This window comes from Rosa chinensis, chromosome 4, assembly GCF_002994745.2.
Source record: "Rosa chinensis cultivar Old Blush chromosome 4, RchiOBHm-V2, whole genome shotgun sequence".
Classification (NCBI taxonomy): domain Eukaryota; kingdom Viridiplantae; phylum Streptophyta; class Magnoliopsida; order Rosales; family Rosaceae; genus Rosa; species Rosa chinensis.
In genome coordinates this window covers 63,840,452-63,861,622 of record NC_037091.1, presented here as the reverse complement: position 1 = coordinate 63,861,622, position 21,171 = coordinate 63,840,452, and the positions used below count along the sequence as shown (strand labels likewise).

General features: G+C 37.9%; 3 protein-coding genes across 4 annotated transcripts; 2 read left to right on the top strand and 1 right to left on the bottom strand.

The window, feature by feature from the left end:
* The first annotated feature begins 6,276 nt into the window (after window positions 1-6,276).
* LOC112198332 (zinc finger protein 7) lies at window positions 6,277-9,872 on the top strand. 2 transcript variants are annotated; one of them, XM_040518507.1, is made up of 2 exons: window positions 6,277-6,624; window positions 8,760-9,872. In XM_040518507.1, exon 2 carries the CDS (start codon window positions 8,858-8,860, stop codon window positions 9,677-9,679), a length of 822 nt encoding a protein of 273 aa, XP_040374441.1. In that variant the 5' UTR covers window positions 6,277-6,624; window positions 8,760-8,857; the 3' UTR covers window positions 9,680-9,872. The 2 variants fall into 2 exon arrangements, with proteins under 2 accessions (XP_040374441.1, XP_040374442.1); XM_040518508.1 differs by lacking the exon at window positions 6,277-6,624 and adding an exon at window positions 6,636-6,938.
* Window positions 9,873-14,299: 4,427 nt separating this feature from the next.
* Window positions 14,300-18,299, top strand: LOC112196963 (protein OBERON 3). The gene is made up of 2 exons (XM_024337468.2): window positions 14,300-16,503; window positions 17,497-18,299. Exons 1-2 carry the CDS (start codon window positions 14,652-14,654, stop codon window positions 18,084-18,086), a joined length of 2,442 nt encoding a protein of 813 aa, XP_024193236.1. The 5' UTR covers window positions 14,300-14,651; the 3' UTR covers window positions 18,087-18,299.
* A 467-nt stretch (window positions 18,300-18,766) lies between these two features.
* Window positions 18,767-19,906, bottom strand: LOC112196964 (protein PELOTA 1). The gene has a single exon (XM_024337470.2). It carries the CDS (start codon window positions 19,904-19,906, stop codon window positions 18,767-18,769), a length of 1,140 nt encoding a protein of 379 aa, XP_024193238.1.
* Window positions 19,907-21,171: the final 1,265 nt, after the last annotated feature.

The following is a 21,171-nucleotide window of genomic DNA, read 5'->3' as shown; positions in this document are numbered from 1 at the left end:
TACCCCAATTGGTGAAATCTCCAGGAGTCCTTTGGAGGACCGGGATGGGTCGACGAACAGGCAGGCCATAAAAGGCGATTGTGTCTGCTGGAATAGAATCCCGCGGCACAGAGCCCAGTCCGACATGATGATTTGGGAGCCAGAGGAGTAAGGGTCTTTGAATATTAGTGTGGAGATGAATGCGGGCACCGATGTTGGTTCCCCAGGCATGGGCGGCTTTTTCATTCAGTTCCTCTTCTTGGTCGATGATTATCTTCTTTGGAGGAGCCATTTCTGGGTTTCGGTGAAGGAGGTTTTGACAGTAAGAGGGTTTCTGGGTTTTAGGAACTTAAGAGAGTTTCTGATGTGACAGGTATGAAGTGGCTACGAGTTTAAATAAGAAATTTTGTGAGGGAAACGATACGACAGAAAGGCGTTTTCGCAAGCGAAAGGACGCAACCTTCATTAATGACATCGTTTCAAGCGATCGGTGCGTCGTTTTAGTCCCCTTCAAGCAGTTACATCTTCGCGGGCCTGCTTTCAGGGCCTGGGGGGCAATGTTTGAGCCCAAAAGTATTTTTGGCAAGATCCTTTAATGGATTTAGCATAGCAGGCCGATACCTGCGGCCCAAAAATAAGCCTGCTTGGGTTTGGGTTACAGCTTCGCCCATTCCGTAATCCATAAGGAAAACGAAACCTTATTGGAGTCAAGTAGCAGAGATTGAATAGGAAATTTCAATCAATAATCCTTCTATGGCAAGGAACAGTCGAAACCCTAGTTATAAATACTAGGTTTCAAGGACAGAAGAAGGACCTCTCTCTCGAATCAATCAATCCCAGCGATTACAAAGCCTCCCCGGAGCAAACCTTCAACCTCGTTGAAACCCGGTGACCGCGCGCCAGTCCTAGTCTCTCCAAGAGCCGACTGTCAGCATCACTAGATCAACCTGGCGACCGTGCTTCCAGTCCTAGTCTCCTCGCGAGCCGACTGTTAGTGCTACTGCCACCGATACAACCAGCGAAGCAAGGGTAACGCCCTTGCAACCCAGCGAAGCTAAAGTCACGCTTTAGCAAAACCCGTGCTTTCTCCAAACTTCCCAGTGATTGCTCTGCTCAGCCTACAACGTTAAGTATCGATTCGGTGATGCGAAGAGATCACATCCAAAGTCCTTATCCGTAAGGCAAAAAGTCCTTTCTCGGAAGGCTAGAGAAGAACCTTGTGGCGAGGTTGGTGCTCTCCTCGTCCACAAACGCTTGAAGAAGAAGTCAGGTCAAGGGACTCCCCCGACGACTGCACCCCACGGTGCTGGCACGCCTGCGCACACGCTCAAAAAAGATAGTTTGCAAGCCAACTGGTTTTGGAGCCAAACACCCCCTCGGAGCTAGGTTCCCAAGTATTGGGTTATAATGTATGTACTATACTTTGTTGGTATACAGAGAGCACTTTCAGGCTTTCAGCAGCGCATGCAATATAGATTGTCCTTACTGACTGGAACAAAAATCGATCTCCATTCATATAATTTTACTGTCTAAATGTCTAATGATGGGAATTCCTCGCGGGGAACTGATCAGTTTCCATTATATGAATCCTGAATGTCATCATTAATTGATGCTCTTACTTCTAGATATATCATTTCACTTATTAATCTAAACAAATGTTATTCGCCAAAAATATTTTTTCTTTTTCTTTTTTCTCTTTACACCCTGAAGACTCAGAAATTTTTAGGTAGAAACCTTAAACTACTGTTAAGTCACGTTTGGTTCACGGAAAATAAGCATCAGGGTTCCTTTCCTGTGTCAAGTTTCTTTTCCTGCGTTTGAGATGCAAAAGGAAATGAAATCATTTCTTGAAAAAAGGGAAAATAAGGGGGGAAATAGTTTTTCTAAACCCAAAATGAATCACTTTCCCCTCTTTTTTTTTGCATTTATTACTCACAACATATTACTTAATTTATTACATTATTTACAAACTTTTCAATAACTTTCCTGATCACTTTCCTTACATTACCAAATATTAGAATAGAAAGTTGTTAGGAAATTTCATTTCTCTTCCCATGGAAAACACAAAAGAATTACTTTCATTTTCATGAATCAAACGAGACCTCAGAGAATCAATCAAACAAGAAATCTAGTGATTTCATGCAAATTTGCTATAGAATTTGGGGTTTCTATTTTATTGTATATAACCCTCCGTATTATTGCGGAAGATATCGAAAACTATTCCAAATTGCTCTATAACCTTTGTTAGTTTTCAGACCATGGACTGATCAAATAATGGAACTTGCTGAATAATTTGTCAGGGACGTCTTCTTTTGTTTGTGAGTGGAAGACAAAAGAAGAAAGGATATATCAGCTCCACAGAGTCTAGCCATCCATTTATATCTACTTGTAGATTATATTCCTGGTGCTATAATTGTTTTCTACATTTGAACTTTTGAAGAAAGAATAAAGTTGGGTACGTACGTGATTGAGAAAACATGTGGGCCGGGGGCAGTCAACGATTATGATCTACCATTCTGACGGTTAACTTTAGCCATAAGTACGCGGGTAATGACGATTGTAAATGCGGCGTTAACTATCATTGTTAATACCACAATGAAGAAGGCTATTAAAGGCGGTCATAATAACACGACATAATGGCGTTAGTAAATAACGCGAAGTGATGGCGTTAATGAGAACATGTATTAACGCAATGTTAAACGCAGCTTGTGGTGCAAGCACTCCCTCACCTATAAATAGGGGGCACCTTGATCAAGTAAAATATGTAATTCTGACTCTTCTTACTACACTACTAAGAAACGTACTGACTTAGGCATCGGAGGGTTTTCTGTAGGTGGTACCCCCCCCCTCCTAGTCTAGCCGACGGTCAAATTTCGAGTTAATCCTCAAAGAAAGCTCCTCAATCCTTCCCTGTCAGCTCCCGCTCCAGTCTGCAATTGGTGAGTCAAAATCTTTTACAGAATTTTTCTTTTCGAGCTAATCCTCAAAGAAAGCTCCTCGATCATTCCCTGTTAGCTCCCGCTCCAGTCTGCATTAATTGGTGAGTCAAAATCCTTTACGGAAATTTTCGTCACCAACAAAACATGACGAAATGATTTAGGAAATATATACAAAAGGAGTAGAATATATCGATCCCTAAGCCAGCTGGTTGGAAGAATTAATGGTTTGGTATGTAATTATATATAGTATATACCTAGTAATTAACTGAGGGTCATTTTCATGATAGGTTGGCTGTTTATATCGATCTTGTATGCTGATCGATTTTCTTGGAATAAGAATGAGATCGATCATCAAAAGGATTAGCCAGCCAGGTATATATATATATATATATATATATATATATATATATATATATACATACACAGTGCAGCAAATCGATCTTCCTAAATCCTAATCAAAGTGAAGGATAAGATGCTCTGTAATACATACAAGGTACTTGGTGCCTGATCGAGAGGACTATTTCCATTGTCGTTCACGGGTTAATTGTACCTAGGTCATTTCTGAGCTGATCTGATCCAGCACAGATGTCGATTTCATTTTTGACCAGACAGATAATACTATAATAGTCCCAGTACTTACGTACTTGTACTGGTATATCTCGCTGTCAAAAGCCGTATCGGCTGAACTCAAAAGTACGTTCTTCTCCTTCCCTCCAAATTATGCAGTACGTAAGTGGAGTACTCTGCAGATTTACAGGGCACTCAAAATTCAAATTACTTGACCCTCCCCTCCAACTAGCTAGAAACCAAAGCTTGAGGCTCCAATGATTTATAGTTTATACCGACTTGATATATACATTCATGATGATCATGGTACGTAAATGGAGTTTTCTGAATACTGAACTGTATAAGAGCGCAAACTGGCCGAAAAGTCATCATCCAATCTGTGTTTGATTTTTGGGCCACTGCTTGCAACGCCACTATATCATTGTGCCTAAGTTGGGCCTTAGCTCGATTATATGAGAAGCCTTGATCGATTATAAACCCAAGATTAAAGTCCACAACATTTAAATCAGAAACAACTGAAATTTTCGCAATGTCACCTCATAGATATATGAGTTGTCCTATATTTATTTAATTTTTTTTTTTTTTTGGGCTGAAGTCAAAGGTTAAGAGAGGCAAGGAGCCACCTTAACATTTGAGAATTTATTGAAGAAGAAAGAAAAAATACAAAGGGAGGGGGACCAAAAGTCAAAACCTCCTATGCCAAACAGAAATCTGCTATAGGAAAAAACAAACTAACAAAAAGGGAAATTCGGCATCCCCAAATGGTCACTCTGACAATGTCTGTCAATGAAAGGAAGAGCTAGGTCCCACAAAGTCAGATCACTAGAAGTCGCACCTTAATTCGCTAATGCATTTGCAACGCGATTCCCTTCCCAAAAAATGTGTGAAGATTGGAATTGCATTTGAGAAATACGATATAAGCAATTACCCCACTCAATACGAAGCTACCAAGCATAGTTGTCCTATATGTTTTCAAAAGTAACTTGCTAACATGATTCATTTTGATTCTCCACACATCTATGAAGTTAAGAATACAAGACTATTATATTTATTGTACTATCATAAGGTTTTAAATATATACGACTAGATTAAATATCTCTAAAGCAATCAAAATAACTTCACCACATCAATATGAGTTAGGATTCAATAAAAACTACCTCATAATTTGTTGCTTACAAACTTATACTGACTCTAAGATTATCAAAGTTACAATGAAGTTATGAATAACTCGACATTTCTTCTTATTATAAGATTGTATTATTGATATTTTTGTTTTTCGATCAATGATACTAATAAAATAAAGCAAAGAAGAAGACATAGAATAGTGGTTAGGTGGTCGAAGCCAATGAACAGTACAACTAACATCTTTATGCTTAGTGCTCCAACCTCCAAGGCAAAAACAAAAACTAAACGGTGCTCTCATTGGTATAATGACATTGTGGATTAGATTTTAAAGCTCAGTGCTCTATCTCCAAGAGAGAATAAGGATGATTAAGGTGCCGGGTTAGGGGACCATGTTTACTTTCATATCTTAATACGACAAGTGTCATCACCATGTGCTAGTGGTCGGCCATTTCTTTATTTTTATATTTGTGAATGATTTGATTATCTTTTTTTCTTCTGACAAGATTGATTTGATTAACTTTGGGGGGTTTGCGAAGCGAGCAAAGTAGGCAGCAAAGACTTATATTTCAGTGGGAGCATGAATGAACTGGGAGCATAAAGCTGTCGGGCCTCAGTGGGCCGATCAAATTTAGTTTCGTTCGAGCTCTGCTCTATCTATGTCTATTTTATATTCCAAACACATGCTAGTTGGTGAACTGTGATCTATTGATTATTTATAAAAACATTATCGTAACACTAATTTTACATGGATGAATGAAGTGGGCTTTTAAAAAAAGAACAAGAAATCACTCAAACCAGACACAGAAGCGAAGTCACTTCGTGAGTCCAACGCGGGAGGGGGCGCTCCCAATCGGGACTCTCAACAACTAAGTCACTTGTAGTGATTAGCATTGTACGAGTTTGAATATCTTCACTTAGTGCGTATTAATTTTTAAGTTTAGACGTCTACTTTAAATATCAAAGTGTGAGAATGTAAATAATGTAAAAAGTGTTGTTTTAGATCGGAGAAATGTGCTAAATTTCTTGAGTGGCATGGGAATGTTGCAGGCCAATTATAATGAAGAGCATCATGGGTTTTTACTATCGCGAGGAAGTATTGGTCGAATAAGATCTTGCAAAATTTTGTGGACCCGCTTTTAAGGTAAGCACTGTTTCGAGTGTTTTCTTTTTTGCTCCTTTCTTTTCATCTTTCCTCGTCAGATTTGCATGGTGAGTAACTGAGTATGAATGATAATTGATATTAGATATTGATATTTTTGAAAGGAAACGTATGGTGTATGAATTATGAGGAAGAGGTTTTTATGGTTTGTGCATGTAACTGAAGCAGTGGGAGAAGATGAACAAGTTATGGGACTCCATCTGACAACAAAGATATCTTGGATTATATCACAGTATGTAAAAAGAGCTGGATAATTGTGACCCGGGTTTAAAAAATGAAAGAAACAAGAACAGTGATGGAGCAAAGAAGCATCTTTTTTTTATGTGGGACTATGAGAAGGGACACCCCCTGCTTGAGCGAGTGACTGAGTAGTCTTGCTTTGCTTTCTCTGTCTCTATGTTTGCTTCTTTCCGCCTCTCTCCCTGTCCTCATCTCACAATCATTCATAATTCTCATTCAATCAATTTTAAGAGCTGTTGGGAATTGGAAGAGCCCAAATTAATTCCAACAAAAAATAATGGCTTTAATAAGTGATTGAGTTAGTGAGTTTACATGAAGTTGGGTATTGTCATCTGATATTTCCTTCTTCTTCTGACCTCTCTGACTTTACACCATCATCCCCACTTCTTTCCCATAATTGCTGACCTTTTTTTTGCTCTGTCTCTCTCTGTCTTCCTCACCTTATCTTCATTTATTTCCCCTTTAAATCCTTTTACCCACTCTTTTTGTGGTAAAAACTAGATTGGGAAAGAGAGCCCCAGCTGCCTACTTTCTTAGTCTTTTTCTTGTGGTACTTGCAGCAGCACTTTCCCTAAACCATAGCCATAGTCTGCAACTTCAAGGCTAGCTATTTATGTATGAACTCTTTCTACTCTATATCTCCTTAAAACTGTAGATTGGTTTTTGTATATACCAGCTTTTTCATATGCTTTTTCCTGTGGCTCTCTGCAGTCCTACCTATGTTTCTGCTGCTCTTAATTGCTGTGTAATTCTTTCCTTTTGTGGGTTTTTGGGTCTGAAATTACTGCAATTCAACATCCATGGACTCTCTTTGTTTTTGGAGGGTCTTGGTCTGTAGGTATCACTGAAAAGTTCTTAAATTGATATGCTTTTGGTTGGGAATGGGACTTGTGAGTGATTAGGTTTCTTTTGATCTCTGTCCATGGCCGGTGAGTTTTGCTTCATTGTGTGCTTCTCAGTATTGTTTCTTATGAGGTAGTTTTATGGCAGTTTCTGTTAGTTTTAGTCCTGAATTTCTGGGTTTTTCTTTGTGTTTGATCTTCTTGTTGTCTTTTCTTTCTTCACCAAATAAACCACAGACTATGCTTTTTCTGCAGTTGCTGCTTTTGCTTTGTGTTAACAGGGCCTGTCTGTGCCTTCAGTTTAGGCTCCATCCCTGAGATTAACTTGATTGATTCAGCTTGATTTTAAGTAGATTAAGCCTAAATTTGAGTAGCAAAATGTATACAAGGCATTGATTTAGCATTTTGGCACAACAAGGGGAGTTGTGGTTGTGTAATTGAGTACTGCTTTGGTTCTTCTGAGTTTGTAGTACTAAATTCGATGAAATAAAATTAGATCGTTACGGGAATCTGGTAGCTGTCCATTTTTAGTTGACTATCACAAGTAAGGGTTTAAAACACAAGTCCCAATTATCTATTGAAAGTGATTAGTTTGCTCATAGCAAGTTTTAAACTAGATCAGTCAAAAAGTAGAGTGCCAAAATGTTAAAAGTAGATAATTTGATTCATGTTGAAGTATCATTCAATGCTGTCTGTGGATGTAATTGTCGAAATCTTCCCCTGCTTTGATTTCGTATTCTGCAGTTTAAGGGTTTAAAGTAATGGTATTTATGACAATTTAGTAACCACATCTCAAAGTAAAGAGTCTTTATCTATGAACTTGGTATAAGAGGAGCAATTATACAGTTATGATATATATACATTACAAATTGTATGGGACAATATTGCATAGTCAGTCAATAGTCCTGTTAATCTGTTCAGGCTTAGCTAGTCTTTTAGGTAACTTTTAAAGCATAGACAAGCATTGCGATATTATGCAACTACAATGGTTCCTGGAATTGAAAAGTTGTCTGTACCATTTTGAATGAGGATCCTGGAGACTTCCTCCTCACAATAAATATTAATCTTAGCCTCTTGTCTCAAAGACATAGTGTTTTTTTTCTTTTCTTTTTTCCAAATTCTGTTGTAGATTTTCCATACTTTGAGGCAAAGATGCATAAAGCATCCCAAGAGGATAAGTTTTGTGTTTGGATCTTGACATGACAAGTTTGTTGGATCAAAAGTTACAGCTTTCACCATAGTATGGTTTTAATTCTGTATTATGTGTGTACAGTGATTGAAATGCTGAAAGGATGTGCGGTACGGAATATTCCTGTATATGAGTTTTTCTTTTTCTTTTGAGATACTTTTTCCCATTTTCTAATCTCTTAAGGAAGAGCAGTACATGGTACTAACCATTAAGCTAATTACTTTTAGACATTCATGTATTAGAATAATCCCACATGAGAGAACTGTTAAAAGAAATCTCTCTTTTGTTTCATGACAAGAGCTTCAGCTGTAAATTCTCAGTAGGCATGAACCCTTTTACATGTAGGCTTGCACACAATCACCCAAAGTTACACCCCCAATTCCATTAGAATTAATGTCGTGAACTTTTGGTTGATGTGATTGTTTTATGAGCTAATACAACACACTAATTGAAATGCCCAGTTTTAGGCAGTATCAACTGGTGTGAAAACATCAGCAACTAGGCAAACACTGCATTGTCTATATTCAACAGAAATAAAATCATATGTTGATAATCTATCAATTGCACTTATACTAACAGATTGCATGAAATGCCTAAACTTTTGGTTAAGATACACTAGATTCAAATAAGTACCCAACATCCCATTACCACCATCCCTTAGAAAAGAAGAAAGATTCTGACTTTGTCATGAAAAATGACTAATTGTTGCATTCATGCAGACACAGGTGAAGAACAAGTACACTGACGACTAAGCTGTGCAATCTTTCAATTCTTCTCCTGATCACTCATATAGAGGAAACAAGCTCTTGACTTCAACATGATAACAGTGCCAAACTTGAACTTGGAATTTGAGAGTGATAATTTAGAAGTCACAAGCCAAGTAACTTCCAACAACATAGCTCAGCAAGACGAAACCCCTGATCCCTCCAAGGACAGCACCACTACTTCTTCCTGTCTCACAAATCAGACAAACCTTGAACAAAATCCTGGGCCTATGTTCCTTGACTTATCACTCCAATTTAGCTCCAATGACCTCGAATTGAAGGGCATGGCAGGGGAGACTAACAGTGAAATAGAAGCAGCGCCTGATTCAGAAGCAGCAATTCCAAGGGTATTCTCGTGCAACTACTGTAAGCGCAAGTTCTTTAGCTCTCAAGCATTGGGCGGACATCAGAATGCTCATAAGAGGGAGAGGACAATGGCAAAGCGTGCATTGCGGATGGGAATGTTTCCTGATCACAGGTATACTAGCTTGGCATCTCTTCCCCTACACGGTTCTTCTGCTTCTGCCTTCCGGTCTCTTGGGATCGAAGCTCACGCTGCAATGCACCAAAACATGTTGATACAACCAGACCAGAGGCTACCTGTTCCTGACACAAGAGGTGTAGCAAGGTTTCAGCAGCAAGGCTACTATGGAGTGCCGATGCCAATGCCACCAATGCCAATGTTCATGGAAGATGATGATGTGGCTATGTTTTGGCCCGGGAGCTTTCGACAGGTGGGTGAGGGAATCCGAGGTCATTTCAATGTGGATCAATATGCCCAAAATTCACGAATGATCAATTCAGGAAGGACCGTGCCACCAAAAAGTAGTACAAGTTCATCATCTTCTTCACCTGATCTTACTTTAAAGCTTTGAGATCAGTTTTGGTTATTTCTGTTTAGATCGATATAATATTTCCTACTTATTTATATTTATTAAACACAACTTAATTTGTACAGTGAGATGTGCATTAATTTGTAACGGCTGCAGAGATTTCTAAATTTTGGTTTATGCCTGTATTTGTTTCGAGCTTATATAAGCATGTGTGTTGCTGCTGCTTCTTGTTGCATTGCTTGCACTCATGGCCATACATAAGAAGTTCTAGGGGAGAAAAGTACTGGTGAAGGCTTGTGATCAAGATGACCTCTAAGAGCAACGCTCTAACTTCTCTATAATTTATGTATTATAGGAAAGCAAAAATCAAAATCCCCATAATCTTTCTGCTCCAATTCTAACAGATTTTTTATTGTATAGTCTCCATAATTTTTTATCTATAATTTTAGCCATTGCTTTAAATTTAGGAAATTTTATTTTATCTTTCATTGCTATCACTAAAATGGGGATAGGTATATGGAATATGCTAGAGCAAAAAAAACTTATTTTTTTCCCTAAAATAAAGGAAAATCAAAATATGGGAAAGCTATTAAAGTTGGTTTAACAAATAAGCCAGTTGATTGTTTTATGAAAATATTTATTCAGAGTATGTTCTATAGTGCTTCAGAGTATTGAAACTTCAAAACTAGTAACTGTTTATCTAACAACAATATCCGATTCAAAAGTTGTTTCTAGAACTTCAATACAGATTTTTTGTTTGTTTACGTGAAACAATTCGGCTCATTTCTCTTATTGAACGAAATGATGGAGTTGAGGTAAATGATTGAAACACATCCGACAACCGACTATCCAAGCAAGTACCCAACCATAACCGAATTACTTAAGTCTTTCTCGTGCTACAGTTCATGCGTACCTGCTTGTAGGATTACCTGGAAACTCACCCTCACTCTTCGTGGAAATTACAGATTTACCATCTGTCAATGTCCGGGATTGCATGTGCCAGAATAGGTTTTGTTCTAAATGATTAAGAAAGGATAAGAATGGAATTGCAGGTTAAGGCTAGAAATAGTGGCGGAGCCAGAAATAGATCGCAACTGAGGCACTCAAAAGTTTTTTTTAAAAAAATTGAAATTAAAATATACCAAAATTGAAATAAAAATAAAATTAGAATAAGGTTATTGAAAGATTTTTTTTTTTTTTCTAAAAAGATCAATATTTTTTTTTTAAATTACATATTTTATTAACCAAATTTATAGTTTTTAAATTTTAGACAACTTTTCATAATGAAAATATAATTTATCTTTGAAGTTTATGAAAGAATTCTATTAATGTTTTCTTTGCTGAGAAGAAATAATATGTTAGAAAAAGAAAGAAATAAAAAAAAATATATTAGCACATTGCTGAAAAGAAATAATAAGTATTAACGTTAAAAAGAAGTAAAAAAATTAGCATATTGCTGGCTTGTTGCTACTACTAACATTCTAACCAGGACGGCAGGACCAGCCTAACATGCTTATATGTCTCCTACCACTATTACAAAACAACATTTTTTGTTATTATAAAAACAGATAATATATATATATATATATATATATTTCAAAATCTCACGGGGGCACAGGACCCATCGTGCCCCTATGTGGCTCCACCTCTGGTTAGGAAGCAGCAGCCGAAACAGAGAACTGCGTTGACTTTCTTGTACACTTCATACAAAATTGTTTTGCTTGTCTTGTCTTATCTTTTTAGGTTACAATGCACTCCCCCCTAATCACTCCCTTTCATCCATAAAAGTTTTGCAAAATTAATAGTTTTACATCCCTAAATGTTGTATTATGGGACCGAAGAAATAAGCGGTAAGATTTATTAATGATACAAGAGACTTCAAGTGATATACAATGATACTTTATAATTAAATATTTGTATCAGTATATGTAATACAATCATTGTGGTTTGTAGTGTAGTTATTTTATTCCAAATCTAATTTTGCTCAACTTCTATGGAAGAAAAGTTTATGAGATATGGACTAATATTGACCAACGCTAAGCTTTGAGTTTTGTTGGATAAGAACATTGTATATCTTATGGTCTAGTAACATTGTTTGATAGAAATTTAACTGCATCCAGCTGGTTTTGCAATGGTTGAAATATACGTTTTTATATCACAAAAATAGCAGTAATACTTATAACTTTCGCCACAATGACATTTATCTTATTAAGAAGAGCGTTTACTGGTTTTTAGATCATACGGTAAGTTGATGATTCAATATTACATAAATTATTGTAACTTTTGATTAAATTCAAGTGAACCAAAATGTGGTTTGACTTGTCAAATTTAGACCTGTAAATGGACCGGATTTTGATCCGGACCCGCTCCAGATCCGTAGCTATTAAACGGGTTTGGATCGAACATTTTGATCCGTTGATCCGTTAATGATCCGAATCCGTTAACCCGTTTAATAAACGGATCGGATTTGGATTTAGGTCGATCCGATCCGTTAATGATCCGACCCGTTTTAGTAATAAAAAAAATTATTATTTTTTTATTAATATATTATTATTTTTTAAAAATATAAAATATAAAATATTAAAGATTTCTAATATTACTTTTTTGCAGAAATCTAAGAGGCAGTTTTCGTAATTTTATTTTTGATAATGTAATTTTATTTTTGGTGATACTCTTCATGTAGATCATGTTATTTTAATATTTTATTAATATCTTATGAGATATTATGATATAAATTTAATATTACTATTTAAAATTTAAAAATATTTGAAATTATAAACGGATCGGATTAGCGGATCGGGTATCCATTAATCCGACGGATACGGATTTGGATCGAGATATCAATGATCCGCCGGGTTAACGGAGCGAGTTTGGATCGAATTTTTTTTTTAGTAAACGGATTTGGATTTAGGTCGATCCGATCCGAACCCGGTCCATTTACAGGCCTAGTCAAATTCTTTTGGGCAAAGTCTCTTCATATTCATTGCACCGGAAGTGCAACACCACCTGACCACCATCGATTATTCATTATTTCTATTATTATTATTAAACCAAGTTACCGTTAATCATAGTGCTATAGAAAAAGGTCATTAAATTTGTTAGTTGAACTTGAACAATCTAACATTTCAAACAAATGGTCAATTTCTCTTGAATTGCGGCAAATACTGTACATACAAAGCAATTGAGTCAATAGGTCCCTATTCCAAGGAAATAAGCTTGAATTGGTACTTTGAATGATGTATATAACATATCAAGCAAAGGAGATTATTAGCAAGATTGGCTTAAACATAGGATGCAAAAATGAACTCAGTCAACTAATGACCAAGTCTAATTTCTGGTCTTTTGCACACGGCAAAAGATTAACGGTGTTGGTCGGCCGCATTGTTATAGGGTTCAACAGCAAACTTCATATTTTAAAAGAGAGAAAAATGTCAACATTTCTTCAAGTTAAACAAAGTTCTTTTCAAATTTTCAAACTAGTGATCAAGTATAAAAAATTAAAACAAGTTCAATACATTTTTGCGGACATTTTCAAACTTTGAGTTGACTAGTTGAGCGATTTTGAGTCTCGGGTTGGCTAGGTCGCTAGGATGTTGTACTAATATCCAATGAACCTCATATATAGCTCAATTATTAGAGAATCAAAGTACACAATCATATAACTAATCTTAAAGTTTCGAGTTGAAATAAAATTAGCAAGATATGGATTGTGTGCTTCAATATTCTTTGAATTGGATGATTTCGCATATTGTCATTTATTGATTGTAATGGATCAAATCATATTGTTGACTAATTTTTGAAGATGCTTAAAAAAAATTATCAATTTTCCCTTAAAAAAAGCAAAATTCTTGACAAACCTTTTTTGGCTATATATATAGTTACTTTTCCAATCTGAAATTCCTAGAGGACAGAAACAATATTCTTAACAAGTATATTATGTGGTGTTCCAATCGGCTTCGAGAACATTGCTAAAACAATAGTGGTTGTACAAGGGATAATTTTTGTTTTAAGAACCTTAAAAAGAAGAAAGAGAAGAAAAATTCTAAGCAATTATAATTCCATGATATTCAATCACCACAAAACGTGTGATTTTTCTTTAGCATGTGATGCATTTGACTTAGATTACACAAAAAGTTTTAATATGACCATCCATGACAGATGGACTTGAATTCATTTGATTCACTTTAAAGATTGTAAATGTGACTTAAAATGAAGATTAATTTGAGATAATAACAATTAGTGTCAAGCATCTAAGAACCAAATTACAAGGAGATCGATGTGCATGTAATTTGAGCATTTTTCCCGCCTATAATATGCCTTTTTCCCTTTTCTTTTCTACACATTCCTTTTGAGAGCTATATGAACCCTTTGACCCGCCTAATTTGAGTCAAATTGAAATCAGTTAGCCATTTTAGGAAGGCAAACACTAATTAAGCCTCCTAATTGAATAGTAATATGCCAATTATTAATTTCTAGCTTTTGCCCAAACCCACAAAAAGTCATCCTCTTCCTCCAAAACCTGAACTAGTTTAAGTTGTATGTGGTCAAGGCTGGGACTGAAAAAGCTGAGCAGTCAGTAATTCCATGGAAGTTGGAGGGCCAGATTGGTAACTTGGGAACTAGAAAACCAAAGCCAGCAGTGCATCGCCGTTTTACTTTTTTGGTGTTTGGTGTGAACTGTGAAGGATTGAAAAATGGAGCCGTTTGGGTCCGTCCGTTGCTTGCACGTTGGAACGGATTGACAAAGAAGCATCAGTTATGGTGTGCTCGGTCAGAGATTCACAACAAGTTGAGTTGAAAACAAAAACACCCCAAGTTTTGTTCTTTATTTTCCAAACAGCCCCTGTTGCTGTAGAAGTGGTACACCTTTTCCTCTCATCTCTCTCTCCTGTTTTTCTCACCCATCTTCGTACTCTCTCTCTCTCTCTCTCTCTTCTTCGTCTTCTTCTTCTTCTCTGGCAAAAGTCTCTGCCTCTCTCTCTCTCTCTCTCTCTCTCTCTCTCTGTACAAGGCCATGTTTGGTGACAAGGACCGCAGCAGTGCTCTGCTGGCCGCCGGAGACGAGGCTTCTCAGAGCAAGGTGACGCGCCACGTCTCCAAGCAAAGCAAGGACTACAACATCAACCACCCGGCAAAGAAACCGGGTCTTAATTTTCTGAGGGATTCAGGCTCTGATGGGTTTCAATCAAAGCCTTGCTCTAATTTTGGGTCTCAGGAGCTGACCCTGAGCTATCTCTGCGATAATTCCAAACTGGGTTTTCTGGACAAAGAGTTTTCCGGCAAGAATCTGTTGACCTCTTTGGAGAAAGGTAAGGAAATCTTGGTTCCCGAGAATTCAAGCCAAGATCACAAGTGGGTTGAGAGGGATTTCCTCAATTTAAACGAGACCAGGCTCAATTCCTCAAAACGTGAGCTTGGTGACGATGTTGAGAGAGACAGTAGGGAGAAGAAGCCAAAGCTTGAGACTTTGAATCTCTCTCTGGCCTTGCCTCAGGTCTCGCTCTCTCTCACTGCCTCAAACGCTTTGCAAAACGGTGAGCCTTCCATGGTGAGGCCCAGGAGTACCATGGCGCCTTCCACCAATACCTTAACCACTTATTCCAATGATTACACAGCTGCTTCTTTATCCTACTCTTATTCCCATCCCTATTCACACAATCCAAGTTGCTCGCTGACTCGAAATTCGACAGAGAATAATTTCGAGTATTCTGTTGGCAAGGATGATCATATTTGGAACTGTGGGGAGGGCACTAATGGTTCTGTTCATAGCAGGTTCAAGCCGATTGGGGATGGAGTTGGTTTGGCAAATCCTGGTGGGATTCTGTCGATGATGCAGAGTAATAATCGAAAGGATTCAGGTACTAATAGTCTTTATAGGACAACTAGCTCTGATAATAACCAGTCTTTTTTTCCATCGGAGTTACCTGCTAAGCCTAGAATTGATACTCATTCTGGAGATTCGAGAGGGAGAGGTTCGGACAGTTTGAGAGGTTTGGAGGGTGGAGATGGTGGTGGTGGGAGAGTTAGGAAGTTATCTAGGCCGGAGAGAATTCTTCGCGAAATTGTTTCCGAGTCTATACCTGTCATGGCTCCGGTGGTTCAGGAGCTTCATGAGGAAACACTTTTATCGACTAATGAGTACTTGAGGAATCTGATTTCAATGCCTGAGAAGAAAGAGGAGTTGGTGAGCCTTCAGAAAAGGCTTGAGAGGAGGTCTGATCTTACAAAGGAGAATCTGTCCAAGTGTCAGAAGGATCAATTGGAGATTCTGGTTGCTGTGAAAATGGGGCTTGCGAGCTTTGTATCTGGGAAAAACCGCCTTTCGGCAACTGAGTTGGTGGAGACTTTCTTGTTTATGAGATGTAGGAACGTGAATTGCAAGACTTTGTTGCCTGTTGATGATTGTGACTGCAAGATTTGCTCAGGAAATAAGGGCTTTTGTAGTTCATGTATGTGTCCTGTTTGTTTGAATTTTGACTGTGCTAGTAACACTTGTAGTTGGGTTGGATGTGATGTTTGTTCGCATTGGTGCCATGCTGCTTGTGGTATTCAGAAGAATCTCATTAAGCCAGGTCCGAGCTTGAAGGGGCCTTCTGGAACAACGGAGATGCAATTCCATTGCATTGGGTGCAGTCATGCTTCGGAAATGTTTGGGTTTGTTAAGGATGTGTTTCTGTGCTGTGCAAAGGACTGGGGACTAGAAACCCTTGTGAAGGAGCTTGACTGTGTTAAGCAGATTTTTAGGGGAAGTGAAGATTTTAAAGGCCGGGAACTGCATATCAAGGCTGAGGAGATTATCTCCAAGCTAGGAAGCCAAGTGATGTCTCCTTCAGATGCCTGCAATTTTATTATCCAGTTTTTCAACTGTAAGTCCCTCATTTTTCGAATTCGCTTTCATGTTTCAACTCATATTTATCTTTTACTTGTTATGGTTTGTAAGACGAGTGTACAAGTAGTTTTCATTTTGAAGAGCATGTCTGTGCATTGAATATGACAAATGCTAAGGTATATTCAAAAGCATGCCAGTGAAAATGATAATGTTAACATTGATGATGAGGCTAATAAAGCATATAATCAAAAGCCATTGTATATAGAGAAATGCTGTGGGTGACATCTTCTGCCCCTCTCGTAAAAAGTTCACACTTTTTTTTCTTCATGTGTGAACGTGAAACCATAGAGATGATGATAGTATAGACTTGTTAGTGATATTGAGTGGTTGTTTTCTATTTTGTATAGTTCTTATGTTTGTCTCAAAAGCTTAAGACAGCCAAGTCTTATTGTTTCACATCTTCTGATGAGAAAGCAGATAAGTGATTTTTCATTGTCTTGCTTACAGAATCTGGAGTTTATACCGTCCTCTCTATGTTTACGATCTTTCTTTGTTTTTTTTCCCCTTTCATGGTAGATAAGCATATAGTGCACAATTAAGGCATGTTGAAGGGTTCTTTATGAACTGAGTAGCTTTAGTGGTTTGTAAATATCCGAGGTCTATTACATATAGTGCACAAATTCCCCCTATGGCGAGGATGGCATTTGAAATTGTGATCCTTTATATTGGGAAGGGCAGATAAAGAAAGTCTTGATAATTGAAGTTCATCCATTTAAGTTGTGTGTGCCTGTATGTAGATGCTGTTTACATTTTTTTCTTAGGCTTATTTTTCTCTCTCCACTTATGGTTTCAGTCTTGCCAGGTTGAATCCTATCTATCAGCCTGATTTTCTTTACTGCTAATGATGGAAATTGATGAGTAGATTACATCAAATGTTTGTGTACATACTTGTTGTAAATGCGTCTGTGTGATTTAAGTGTGATTCAGTTCATTACTGCCTAACTCTGGATTTTGTTTTCCTCGTAAATAGATACAGATGGAGTGTCAGAATATCCAGCGTCTAGTATAACCACATCCTCAACAAAGGAGTTGGCAACTCCTCAAACCAGCCTTAGGAAAGAAGCAACCCTTTTTTCACAACCTGCTTCTCTACCTCCAAAATATGCTGCTTACAACACAAGTTCCAGTGTACAATCTGATTTGTTGTCAAATGATCTCCATCAGATTGATCTAAAATCTTCCCTCATAAGCACTGAGGATGAGTTCCGTTTTGGAACAGTACCGAAAATAGAAGGGTTTGACAGTTTGGAAAGCATGGTGAGGATAAAGCAAGCTGAAGCTAGAATGTACCAGAGCAAGGCGGACGAAGCACGGAGAGAGGCAGAAGGTTACCAGCAGATGATTCGGGAAAATACAGAGAAGGTGGAGGAAGAGTATGCTGGAAAGTTTTCCAAATTGTGTCTGCAAGAGACGGAGGAAAAGCGTAGGAAGAAACTGGAGGAGCTCAAAGTTTTGGAAGGTTCACATGGTGATTATTACAACATGAAGACTAGGATGCAAGCCGAAATTGCTGGCTTGTTGGCAAAAATGGAAGCGACAAAGCAGCAACAACGGGTGTAGCTTCTCTTTTGTCTTCCTTTTAACATCAATTGCTCTAATTAATTGTGTAGTTCATTGATTTTATTGCTATTTTGGATTCTGCTTGTTATCTCAAATGAAAGTGAATGGTTGTTAGCTCTTTTTGTAGTCTTTTGCAGAAGATCGATTGTTCTTATATTAAAATGTACCTTTTTCGGTATCGACTATCGAGATTTATAAGGTGATGTACTATAAGGTGATGAATTGATTCGTTTACATTAAGCATGATGATGAACGGTTCACAGAGAGCAAGCTGGTCTTACTTTTCGGCCTTAGAGCTCGGTGGCATAGCTGGCATCATTCTTTCTGCATATGCAATCATATATGCTTTTGTGCTTTCTGCATAACATATCCAGTATGTATCCTCCTTTTCTACTATTATATTATATACACAATTTCTTGCACTAGAAGATTTGCATTCTTATTATCTTTAAGTTTGTTAACAGGTAATGCGCCACCAACTCTAGTGTCCAAATGGCAGATAGTGTCCAAGAAAAAAAACATTATGCTAAAGCAAATCATACTGAGGTTTTGTTTTTATTGGTGTCAATCATACTGAGAGTTGAGTTAAGAAAGTAGAAGGATAATGCCATTCAAAATCAAACAGCCACAGAATTACAAAAGTAAACAGTAGTCTCCTAAATGTTACTGCAGTCATTATATTACATCTCTATATCATCCAATTCGGGTAGAGGGAAACGAAGGATTGCAGCAATGCCTGTAATTTGTGCTAGTTGTTCTCCTGAAACGTGTAAGGAAGAAAATATATGAACAATGCCCCCTGAATCCTTGACTGAGTTCACCAAATCAACATATTTTTGCCTCTCTAATACATCAGTATTCCTGAAGAGTTCATCTGTTATCAGTAGGGTTTGCACGGCTATCTTTTCATGTGCAACCTCAACATGCTTTGGTCCATAGCAGGCGCGTTCTGGTACATTCGACATCATACTGAAGAAATCTTGGAGAGCTCGGACCTCTTGTGCTGCTTTAGTATCTTTTATCAAACTCATAATTTTCTCATCGTCAAGAACCTCCCTCAAACTATGCTTGTAACCCGAGCTAGAATGCACAAGAATTATCTTGGACTTGTTCTCGATAATAGGTTTCAGCTGCTTTCTTTCTGCTTCCAACAGCAAGTGTTTATGAAACTGATCCTTGGTGAAACCTGGACTAGCAATCACAGCACATCCGACAACGCTGAAATCGACATGCTGCAAGAAAGCCTTCAAGACCCTCTCAAAAAACCTACTCAAAGCCGACTCATAACCCTTAACCGAAGGTCCATGCTTGCGAGGAATTGAAGTCTCAATTCGTGCACAAGTAACTGTCACGCTTTTACCAACTTTCAGAATATATGCTAGTCCTTCTTGCATTAACACCACAACTAGATCAGCACTACCACCGGGGTCGGAGGCTTGTTTGAGCTCCTCCAAGGCCATTGAGTCCCAAACATCCTTTGTCAACACAAAAGGTCGTTCAAGTTCAAGCTCCAAAGTATGATATGCTCCTAACCTTACATGTTCATTGGGACTGATATTCTTTCCTCGAATCCGAAGAACAGATCCGACCTTGTCATAATCAGCAACCTCCTCAACTTTGATTTCCAGCTTGAGCTTAACACGCTCTGCAGTAGAGTCTCTTCCAGTTGATTCTCTTATCACTTTCCTCACAGTAGTAGCCCTAACCGTGTCTCCTGGAGAAATCAAATTGTAAACGTACCATAGATCGTCTGAATCAACCGGTTTCATCTCAACGCTGCCGGCTTCGCCTGCAACAATCCTGTGCTTTGAAACCTTCATGTTTCTTTCTATGAAACTACTTCTTCGGTTCAAATCAAGAAAGCGAATTGATCATTTTTGGGTAAAAGTGGAAAGGCTTCTTTATAAAGCTTAGTCTTTCCGAGAGCAGTGGGGAAACTTTTCCGTGATTGTGTTGGAATCCATTTTCCTACTTACGGTAGGAATTAGAATACAAATTGTTTAAGGAATATAGTTGTCGGTTACCTTAACTTTTTTTTTTTTTTTTTGGACAATGGTTTCGTTAACTTGATGTGTCGATGAAGTGGAAGTGAGAATGTAAGCCTTAGCCCAAAAGTGGACACTATCCTATCCAAATAGGCTATTGTGATAGAAGGCCAAAGTCCGGGCTCCTATTCTTGGGCTTAGCCGGCGACTGGGTTGGCATGTGAATGAAGAACAAGTGATTTACTTTCCCTCAAAAATGTTGGACAAGCATATTTTTGATTTTATTTAAAAATTTGACTAGCGTATCAAAATGAATAATGGAGTAACCAACTGGTGTGGTAAGGTTGGTCGAGCGGTTTAGCATAAAAACTCTATGTCTAGCGTTCGAGTCAAAACTCCCACAAATTTGTGGCTGGCAGGTCTTGAGGGGTTTTCGGGTTCATGCGCCTGCAGCGGGCGATTATTCTGGCTTTGGTGGGTGTGTTACTAACTTGCTAAAATAACCAAGATGGCTTTCTACCTCACCCCGATCATACAAAAAAAAAAAAAATGGAGTAAGAAGTGAATATTACAATGTTAAATATATATACTGGTATATTGTCGGATGATTTTTGCAATTGTCATAATAACCTCTATAATTCCATCATAAGCAATAAGAACAAGTTTTCATAGCTATGCTAAGTAAGGTAAAGCTCGATCAACGCGTTTATTGATTATGTGTACGTATGAGCATGAAACAAATTCAAATTGAAATTTTATCAATCGTTTATAGTTCTAATCAATCTGTGTGTCAAAACAACATTGATACGAAAGAATAAATTAAAAAAGAAAAGGGACTGTATCCAGCTTATTTAGATTTGCAAACCATATATGGGATGTACGTGACACGCTCCAGCCGGAGAACTGGCCGGTATTAGTATAGTCGAGGGAGGAGGACAGTGAGGGAGACTGCAGCTGCAAACAAGAAGATCAGAAGGCCAGTGAAGTTGACTATAAGTCCTTCTTGGTTGATCCCTAAGACGAAATAATTAAGCCCTATCTCAGCAGTGCACACTGCTAGAAGAAAAATGACCATCCCTAAGAAAGTGTGCCATGGCTTA

What these genes read in the sequence shown, in the direction of transcription:
- LOC112198332 (XM_040518507.1), top strand. Translation starts at nt 8,858, where the DNA reads ATGATAACAGTGCCAAACTTGAACTTGGAATTTGAGAGTGATAATTTA.
- LOC112196963 (XM_024337468.2), top strand. Translation starts at nt 14,652, where the DNA reads ATGTTTGGTGACAAGGACCGCAGCAGTGCTCTGCTGGCCGCCGGAGAC. An exon ending in TATTATCCAGTTTTTCAACT is followed by an intron (nt 16,504 to 17,496) that starts GTAAGTCCCTCA and finishes CCTCGTAAATAG; the next exon opens with ATACAGATGGAGTGTCAGAA.
- LOC112196964 (XM_024337470.2), bottom strand. Translation starts at nt 19,906, where the DNA reads ATGAAGGTTTCAAAGCACAGGATTGTTGCAGGCGAAGCCGGCAGCGTT.